At 42.0% G+C, this 10478-nt stretch overlaps 1 protein-coding gene across 5 annotated transcripts in view; it reads right to left on the bottom strand.

Annotated features, from left to right (window-relative positions):
- Positions 1–982: 982 nt before the first annotated feature.
- The window catches only part of VTCN1 (V-set domain containing T cell activation inhibitor 1), a 71969-nt gene continuing 62473 nt past the window's right edge, over positions 983–10478 (bottom strand). For 2 of the 5 annotated variants that reach the window (XM_023222754.2, XM_023222752.2), the window contains 2 exons: positions 5010–5180; positions 983–2611 (listed from right to left, as the gene is read on the bottom strand). In XM_023222754.2, coding sequence (XP_023078522.1) covers positions 5056–5180 — 125 coding nt within the window. In that variant the 3' untranslated portion in view covers positions 983–2611; positions 5010–5055. The remainder of the gene's footprint in view (positions 2612–5009; positions 5181–10478) is intronic. The other 3 variants (XM_023222751.2, XM_023222750.3, XM_023222753.3) reach the window with 3 other exon arrangements.

Here is a 10478-nt window from a genome sequence, read left to right as displayed (position 1 = left end):
TTATTATGTAATAATGACCCCTGCACACTTCTCTCCCTCAATTAACAATGCACAGATTGAGGTCATTGTATATTTACAACCTGGAGATAGCTGATAGCCCATACTTCACCTTGAAGTTTGGCTTGTCTGCTCCCTCAAATGTGTTAACACTTCTGAAACGTTTTTGCCTTTGGCACCTCAGTTTGAACATCTCCAGATGTCTATGGTGTACCTCCAAATCTGGTCATTGCAGTCGGGCTGATATGACACATTTGTTGTCTAATGTATCTACTGTGTACTCATGGACAAAGCCAAATAATCTGGGCCAGGATTGTTTATGCTTTCACAGTTTGCTTTCTCAGTTTGGTTCAGCATTGATCTCTTCTTGCAGAAAGCCTATATTGGGACCAAACTGGGAATGCAACAGGGCAAAGTTGGTCTAAAAATCCTCTGGGAATTTGCCATTTGGCAATTAAATTTTCTGTAGATTACATCTCTCTACCAATTACCAGTGTGACTTTTAGAATGTTATTAACTCTGAGCATAGCCAGTTACATTTCTTTTACCTTGAGCCTCTGGGTCTTTATCTGAAAAATTAAAGGACTAGAAAAGATGACTTTGAGTTTTTTACAGCTCTAATATTTGAGAATTTAATAATTGCTCAGTAGTGAAAGTCAGATTTCTTGACACTAGAGCAATTAGTTTGTCCACCTATATGTATTCCTCCTACATTTATCTGCCTGAAGCCCATTGCCACTAGTATTTCCCAAGATGGAAATGTGCCAGGCTGGTATAAGCCCAGTGGATTTTCACCAAGAAACTAGACCCAGCCCCCCAGCCCATACTCACAGTCTTATCATTCCTCCCATTCATTTACCCATTCACTCAACAAATATTTATTGAAGGCCTGTTAAGTGCTAGGTACTAATCTTTAGAACCTACTCTATGGCTTTTCAGTCCATCTTCCCTTCACTCACTTTTTTTGACAAACCAGGCAGACAACGGTGTAGGAAATGTATATTTAATCATTCTCTTGAACGATCAGAACTCTAAAATCAGTTTTCCATAACAACATGTAATACAGTCACCGTGGCTCCAAGGTCCAGGAAGGCAGTGGTTAACACACGAAAAGTGTGGGAAGGGGGCTGGAAACTATTCTTTTCCATCAAAGCTTCATTCCTCAGGGCCTCAATTCAAACAGTCATTGTCCTTGCTTTCAAAAGTCTCTGTGTGCTTCATGAAAAGTATATGTTTGTTGCCTTAATTTGAATTGTGGCCAGGCAGGGTCTGGAGATCTAAATTCAGAGTAAGAAAACCTGAGCTAGAACTCAGGCAGCTCTCTTACAGAACTTGGCTTGCAGGGTAGAATGAAGGGAAAGAAACTTAGAAGCTCAACAAGCTGAAGATGATCCCATCAGGCATTTCCCACAGGCTTTGTCAACTCCGTTCGCTGAGAGATGTTATCCTGGTGCCTGATAGAGTTCTGGCTCTCTGTGCTGAGGCAGCAGCCAAACAGACAGAATGCTTATTTGCCAATGACTAATGTGAGGAAGCAGACAGATTTGTTGGCTCCCCTCCTTCTAGGCCCTTTTCTACTTGAAACCGGGGTTTCTTAGCCCTGACACGGTTGACCCTTCGGCTTGGGTAATTGTAATGGGGAGACATCCTGTACATGGTAGGAGGTTGAGCAGCATCCCTGGCCTCTATCCGCTAGATGCTAGTAGCACTGTATCCTCCTCCACTCCCTCATTGTGGTAACAAAAATTGTCTTCAGACATTCCCCTAGGGATGGGGGACAAAATCACCCCAGCTGAGTCCCACTGCTCTAGATGCTATTGAAAACTGAGGTCATAGCTGTCCATGCAGGATGGAAAGGAGAAGCCTCAGAGCTTGTGATGACATAATGCCATCTATTCAGGGTGAAAGGTCCTTCCCTGGACCATTCACGGATGAACATCATCTGAGAAATAAATCCACATTTGTTTAAAAAGAAGGTGCTCAGTTTATTTATAAAATCGGTGTTGCCGACTGCTTTGTTTATGTTAAAATTATGATCATTTTTCTTATCTTTGGCATTTGTCAGTTGGGAAGAGAAGCCGAGACACCTTTGGAAGCATCATAAAAAGTAAATCGTTTGACTCATTACTAAAATGCAGCCGCCCCTGACTTGCGAAGTGGCAGTCAATTAGCGGTGTCTTAGAGTACCTACTACAGCTTAATTTGTGGAATATAAGATGTGGATATATTGGGATGGACTTTCCAGGAGTTTCCTCAGAGCAGCATTACAGCACATATAACTAAAAATTCAGAGGCAAAGGACATTCACTATCCTATCTTCTCACTCCCCGGGTGATAGGTAGGGGGAGGTCCCTGAGATCTGGGGATGCACTTGTTCCACATGCATTTTACTTATCACTGTTAACACACTTGCCTCGTTCAGATGAATTATTTTCCCAACTTCTAATATGCCTCTGAAGATAGATTTATCTTGTTCCTGTTGGAGCCTTCTGCTTTTGGCTTCTTTTTGTTTCTTGTTCTTGTTTGTTCACTCCAGACTTCCAGATATGAATTCATTTCCTCCCAGAAATATAAAACTAGGTCATATCTGGTGGTGAAATAGTTCTGTAGATCCCTGGGATTGTGGAAACAACAGTAATAAGATACCATTATAGCCATTTACAAAACAATTATTGAGAACTGAGAGCTTCCCTGCCACTGCGTGGTGTATCTCTTGTTTAGAAAGGGGCTTATTTTTCAGTATTTTGATGTTGTTCTATTGAGGCCACATGGTCTCATGGGTTGCTGGGGAAAAAGGGATAGCTGGAATCTCTCCTTAGCGGGGTATCATCCCAGTGGCAGTCTCAAGGAAGAGAAGAGACGAGTCCTCATAGTAAATGAGAACTGAGAGGAGTCTGGGCAGTCTCCTGAATAGAGGTGGAAAGGTGGTTTCTGCTGCAATTCCTAACCAGAGAGTGTGTGTGGCCTAAAATGCCATGACCCATTATATTGTGTGTCTCAAATAATGTTCTATTCATTTACTTTTATTAATTTTTTTTGAGATAGGGTCTCACTCTGTTGCCCCGGCTGTAGTGCAGTGGTGCAAACAAGGCTCGCTGTAGCCTCAACCTCCTGGGCTCATGCAATCCTTCCACCTCAGCCTCCTGAGTAGCTGGGACCACAGATGTACCTCCATGCCTGGCTAATTTTTAAATTTTTTTGTAGAGATGGGGTCTCACCATATTGCCTAGGTTGATCTTAAACTTCTGGGCTCAAGCAGTCCTCCCATCTTGGCCTCTCAAAGTGCTGGGGTTAGTTTAGTGTGAGCCACTGTGCCCAGCCTTATTCATTTACTTTAAAAAATCTACTTGATTTATGGTTATTCCTCTATGGTGCCAGGGAGGAACAGGTGGACTGCAGCTAACTGGGTAATTGTATATAAGCCTACATGTGCTGCATGTGAACATCACCCATTAGATATATGTCATGGCTTTTTTTTTTTTTTAAGCTGTCAATTGTTACTCTAAGGGAATACAAGGTAAAGATGAGTCAGCTATGTTATATAGGACATTTTATTTAGTTGCAGGTTATTAAACACTCATTTGCAGTGTTGTGGGGAATCAACAAAAGAAAAAAGTGCTTTTCCCTGTACTAGTGAGATTCCCAAGGGACAGTTTCCTTAGGGAAATCTCTGCTGACAACTGCGGAGGATTGGAAATGATGAAAACTGGCAGGTTTCCTTACAAAGAATCTCCTTTGTTCGCCGCACTATAGTGAAATCCTGAAGAACAAGAGAAGGAATGAAGAGCAGCAGATCAACAGATCTTTACCTGCGCCTGAGGACTTAGCAATGTAGGCAAGGAATACATGTGCCCTGAAGAGTGTAAGATATAAATCATACATGCATGCCAAGAGGATGGAAAATACAAAGACCCTCAGGAAGGTGGGAGATAAGCTAGGAAGCACTTTCCTAAAATGGATAAAGGAAGTAGTGGGTATAAATTGCCATAGAGTAGAGAAGATTTCCAGGAAAAGACAGTGAGGGAGGGAGCAAGACCAGAAAGTAACGGTAGGTAGCAGGTAGTGGTAGGCAGCAACAGTGGTAGGTAGTAATGGTGGGTAGGTATGTGTCTGTGACTTTAACTTTGATATAGTAATACCCAGAGAGTCACTTTAGGCTCTGGAGCAAAGGAAGGCTATGATGAAATCATGTTTCAGAATACTTCGATTCTGGCACCATGTTTCCTATCAGCTAAAATAGGGAGAGGAAGGAGCAGGCACAGTGTTTCAAAACCAGTCTGGGTGTGAGATGATGAAGGCTGGATTAGGGTCAATCTGAGAGGCAACATGGGAAAATGTGATAGGTAGGGGTTAAGAAATTGACATGAGGGACAGAGGGGAGACAAAAATAGCTCTGAGGCTCTAAACCTGGAGGCTTGGTGGGGATGCCACTGAGTAATATGGGAGTATCAATTGGAATTTCATGATCTCAGCTTTCTACACATTTCATATGCAGAAGAATATTCAAAAGGAAATATCCTAACAACAATTGGAGCCAGAGGATGGAAGTGAGAAGGAAATCTCAGCAGGAGGGCTAGTTGGTGAGTCATCTGCCAACTGTCCACGTGGGCCGGCTGGAGGGGCAGGGATGGGTTTTTATGTGAATGATGATATGCATGTCATCATGCTTTATAAATAACAGTGAAATTCAGGGTAATTAGTCAGAGCTAAATATCTCTTTCTCTTCCATAAGTTACTTTGCCTTCATTGATGACTGAGTAACTTATAAGGTATTTGAATTTACACAAACACTTGAATTGTATGTTATTTTTCCTATGGGTCTGTCAATGAAGTCTATGCTGTTTGCTTACCTAACAAATGATTACCTTTCCCAGTACTAGTGGTAATAATGTCACAGCCCTGGTGTCATTAAATGTTTCTCTCTGTGGCTGATGCTGAAGGCTATCCGACTCTCATTAGGAGCACAAGCACCCACAGAACCAGTCTCCCACACTATTTGTGATTAATCTCACCTGTTGTAACAATGACTTTGCATGCTTTTTTTGTGGCCGAGGCACATTATTTTAGCATCAGGTAAGGGGCGAGAGGCAGAAGTGCCCAGCTGATGGCAAGGAAAGAAGAGACACACAGAGAAGCCTTTGAGTTTAGCAGCTGTAGGTGACTCCGCCTTTTGATCTCAGATTCTGTGAAGTGAGAGAAAAAGTTAAGGGTCATGCAGGAGAAGCTGGATGTCTTCTTCACGTGACTGGTTAGCAAAGAAAAGTACCTGAAAAACAGAACAAGTTGTTCCTAATACAGGCAGTTTTTTACCCTTTGCCCACCTTTCCATAACTGGCTTAAAAGTAGAGCTTTCTCTTTCTTCAAAGAAAATTCCATTCTGTGGTCCACTCCAGTGAACACTCAGTCGAATGAAAAACTATACCAATAGAGAGACTGTTGTTGGTTACCAAATAAAGAAGAGGCTAAACAAATAGCCATGGCCAGTTCTTGGCTTGAGATGCATTTTCCCTCCAGGTAGTGATCTTTACAGGATCCATGTCATTACATTAGCTTTCATCATACCATTATAAAGTGTCTGGGAAGTATTATTCCCATTCTGAAGTAGAGAAAGGTAGATGTAAAGAAATGAAATAATACTTCTTTTGCTCGATTTCCTCCCTAGACAATCCTACCTCTTTTTTTTTTTTTTTTTGAGATGGAGTCTCGCTCTGTCGCCCAGGCTGGAGTGCAGTGGCTGGATCTCAGCTCACTGCAAACTCCACCTCCTGGGTTTACACCATTCTCCTGCCTCAGCCTCCCGAGCAGCTGGTGGGACTACAGGCCCCCACCACCACACCCGGCTAGTTTTTTGTATTTATTAGTAGAGACGGGGTTTCACCGGGTTAGCCAGGATGGTCTCGATCTCCTGACCTCGTGATCCACCCGACTCGGTCTCCCAAAGTGCTGGGATTACAGGCTTGAGCCACCGTGCCCGGCCCCAATCCTATCTCTTTTATTTCATTTCAGCTCTGTCACTTACTAGCTGTGTGACTTTAGGCAAGTTACTCAATATATGTGCTCCAGTTTCTTCATCTATAAATAGGGCTGAAATACTGATAACCTACTTCATAGGGTTCTTATGAGGATTAATGAGTTAATGCATGCCAAGCACTTAGAACAGTGTCTGGCCCATAATAAGCACTCCATAAGTATTGGCTGTAAAAACGACAATAGAACCAACATCACTCAAGCCTAATAAGCATCACTTTCATGCTGGTCATTTCCAAGTCTACCTCCTTAGTTTGAACTCTGTCCTGCGTTCCACATCTAGATTTCCAGTTGCTGCTAGATATGTCGTTTAAAAACATAATTATTCAGTAAATATTTCTGAGTACCTACTATTGGGGTTCAAAGGAGTCCAATAAATAACAGCCTCTTCCCCAGCTTAGCTCTGAACCAATTAAAGAGAAGGACAAAAAAGTAAGGCAACTGGAAGATCAAAATATCACCTTTAGTGCTGAAAATCTGTTAATAGAGAATGAGGCTTTGTAGGCAGGCAAGTGGGCTACAGCCTAGACTCCCCACTGTCAGACAGAACCAGACGGGCACAAGTCTACTGCAAGAGCAGATTCTACCCCTGAACAACTGACGGCCTGGAGGAGCACAGCAGAATGGACACGGGCTTCCTAAGAGTTAGCAAAAACAAAGAGAAAAAGAAGGAGCTGAGCTACTTATGTCCAGCTGCTTCTAATATACTCATCAATCACATAAATTAATTCCTTGTTCTCCGGGGAAGAGTGAAAGAGGGAGGAAGAGAGAGGCTAAAAAGATTACACTGGTGGGGATCCCTTCTCATAAAAGGAAATATATGGAGGAAGGGTGTAGTGTTTTCCCCAAAACCTATCACATGCTGGGGTATTGTGCTAAGCACTGGGCATCTCTACCTGGGTACAGTATGGGCATTTTAAACTGAACATCTCTAAAAATCTCATCTACTCCTCATACATGTTGCTCCTATGTTTTGTTTTGTTTTTGTTTTGATTTTTTGTTTTTTTCCTGGTAGCATCACCAACCTTCTAAGTATCCTGGGTGGAAATATCAAACCCATTTTGACTTGTGATTTCTCTTGACTTCCACATTTGCATCACCAAGGACTGCACATTATTTTGTTTAAGCAACTTTTGATTCTTCCCCCTTTTCTTTCCCATTGCCCCTGCCCTAGTTAACACTCTCACAATTTCTCCCCCAGACCATTACTGTAAGTTCCTGACTTCATGTCTTCCCATTTTACCTAAACCATTTTTTGTCTTCCAGCCTGAACTCTGCCTTATCTATGGATCCACTTCAGTCATAATTAACAACCCTTTCCCATGGGTACTAAATCTACACTGTGATTAATTTCTCTTTTGATACTTACACTATTCATTTCTGTATCTCAGGGGGCTTAAAAAAGTACTCTGAACATACTTGGCACACAATAGATATTTGTTAAATGAATGACCTAAATTAGTAGTATAGGCAGAGAACACAGGATGTAAATCCCATGGCCCCACTTAATTGTTTAAAAACATGTATGAAGCACCTACTTTGTGTATAACAATAAGAAATTCTGCTATTTTCTTAATTTTGAGCTACTAAACGTTGTATTTCATCCTAGACTGACACTTCAAACACTTGTTTTGATGTATCCAACAAGCATGTAAAGAAGAAAGATCTATTAATTGAATAAAAGGTGTGCTCAATGTCTATGTCTTGTTCAGTTATGGCTCTTGCTACTAGAAGACATTATTTACACAGTTTGGAGCTTTTCACTGAGAACTGGACTGAGATACCGTTGTCAGCACCTGTTGTTTTAAATGACCAATACTTCAGTCCCTCCTTCCTTCGGTATCTCCTTCTCTTCTGGGAAGGCCTGTCATCAGATACTGTCTCATTGGCCTAGGTATGGGCAGCTGACCCAAGTTGAGTCAAAGTCCTTCTTGGGAATGTAGAATGAGACTGATGAATTGAGGTTCAGTCTCATCACTCTCTTAAGATATTTTTAAATATAGGAACACTTGGCAACCACGTCTTGCCATATGGACTAAAACAAGAGAGAGTAAAGAAAGAATTAAGTAGAAATGAGAGGCAAAGAATCTCAATGGGATTTAAGTTCCTGGTTCCAGCTGTTCCTGAAGTCAACTGAACTTTCTGTCTTTGGTTCCATCACATTCCAGTACACTTCATACATTTCCCTTCCAGCCTAGGTTTATTTATATCGGTTTTCTGTTACAGGCAACTAATAATCCTAGTGAGGATAGTTGCCAATTTGTTCCTCAAGATGGCACAAGAGCTCTCACTCTCATATATAATTTTTAAATTACTTTTAAGAAATTGCAGTAAAAACACAACAAATGTACCATCTTAACCATTTTTAAGTGTACAGTTCACTAGTGTATATTCACATTGTTATAAAACAAATCATTAAAACTTTTTCATTTTGCAAATCTGAAATTCTGTACTCATTAAACAAAAATCTCTCTCTCCTTCAACTCCTCCACCTTGCCCCCTGCTAACCACCATTCTACTCTCTGTTTCTGTGAATTTGACTGCTTTAGATGCCTTGTTTAAAACATACAGTATTTGTCTTTTTGTGACTGGCTTATTTCACATAGCATAATGTCCTGAAAGTTCATTCACGTCGTAGCACATAATAGGATTTCCTTCCTTTTCGAGCCTGAATGGTATTCTATTGTATGTGTATACCACATTTTATCTAGTCATCTACTAAAGGACATTTTGGGTTGATTCTACCTCTTGACTTTTGTGAATAGTGCTACTGTGACCATGGGTGTGCAAATATCTGATTCAGAATCTGTATTCTTTTGGAGGCATACCCAGAAGCAGGACTGTTAGATCATATGGTAGTGAGTCCAGAACTGGTTCCTTCTGGTAGGCGGACCCTTGTGGTGAGAGTTTTTTTTTTTTTTTTTCTCCTTTGAGAGGGAGTCTTGCTCTGTTGCCCAGACTGGAGTGCAGTGGTGCGATCTCAGCTCACTGCAAGCTCCACCTCCCGGGTTCATGCCACTCTCCTGCCTCAGCCTCCCGAGTAGCTTGGGACTACAGGCGACCACCACCACGCCCGCCTAATTTTTTGTATTTTTTTTTTTAAGTAGAGACGGGGTTTCACCGTGTTAGCCAGGATGGTCTCGATCTCCTGACCTCATGATCCGCCCGCCTTAGCCTCCCAAAGTGCTGGGATTACAGTTGTGAGCCACTATGCCTGGCCTGAGTGTTACAGTTCTTAAAGACGTTGTGTCTGGAGTTTGTTTCTTCAGATGTTCAGATATGGCACATCTGGCGTTGTTTGTTCCTCCTGGTGGGTTCCTGGTCTCACTGACTTCAGGAATAAAGCCACAGAGCACCTCAGTGAGTGTTACAGCTTTTATTTTTTTTTATTTTTTATTTTTTTTGAGACGGAGTCTCGCTCTGTCGCCCAGGCTGTAGTGCTGTGGCCGGATCTCAGCTCACTGCAAGCTCTGCCTCCCGGGTTCACGCCATTCTCCTGCCTCAGCCTCCCGAGTAGCTGGGACTACAGGCGCCCGCCACCTCGCCCGGCTAGTTTTTTTTTTTATATATATATTTTTTAGTAGAGACGGGGTTTCACCGGGTTAGCCAGGATGGTCTTGATCTCCTGACCTCGTGATCCACCCGTCTCGGCCTCCCAAAGTGCTGGGATTACAGGCTTGAGCCACCGCGCCCGGCCTTACAGCTTTTAAAGGTAGTGCGGACCCAAAGAGTGAGCAGCAGCAAGATTTATTGTGAACAGCGAAAGAACAAACCTTCTACAAGCTTGAAAGGGGACCCCAGTGCGTTGCCGCTGCTGGCTCCGTGGCCAGCTTTTATTCCCTTATTTAGCCCTGCCCACATCCTGCTGATTGGTCCATTTTACAGAAGGCTGATTAGTCCATTTTACAGAGTGCTAATTAGTTTTTTTTACAGAGTGTTGATTGGTGCATTTACAATCCTTTAGCTTGACACAGAGTGCTGATTGGTGCATTTACAATCCTCTAGCTAGACAGAAAAGTTCTCCAAGTCCCCACTTGACCCAGGAAGTCTGGCTGGCTTCACCTCTCAGTAGTTCTTTTTTTACATTGTTTTGATGACACTTTATACTATTTTCTATAGCAGTTGCACCATTTTACAGTCCCACCAACAGTGCATGAGGGTTCCAATTTTTCCACATCCTCACCAACATGTTATTTTCTGTTTTTGCTTTATTTTGTTTTGTTTTTAGAGTAGCCACCCTAATGGGCATTAGGTGATATCTCATTGTGGTTTTGGCTTGCATTTCTCCGATAATTAGTGATTAGCATCTTTTCATTTGCCTTTTAGTTATTTTTATATCATCTTGGGATGAATGTCTCTTCAAGTACTTTGCCCGTTTTAAAATGAGGTTATTTGATTTTTGTTGTTGTTGAGTTGTAGGAGCTCTTAATATATTCTGGATTGAAACCCCTTAT

Source organism: Piliocolobus tephrosceles, chromosome 1 (genome assembly GCF_002776525.5).
Source record: "Piliocolobus tephrosceles isolate RC106 chromosome 1, ASM277652v3, whole genome shotgun sequence".
NCBI lineage: Eukaryota > Metazoa > Chordata > Mammalia > Primates > Cercopithecidae > Piliocolobus > Piliocolobus tephrosceles.
Note: the sequence above shows the minus strand (reverse complement) of the source record. Positions and strands in the feature narration are given on the sequence as shown.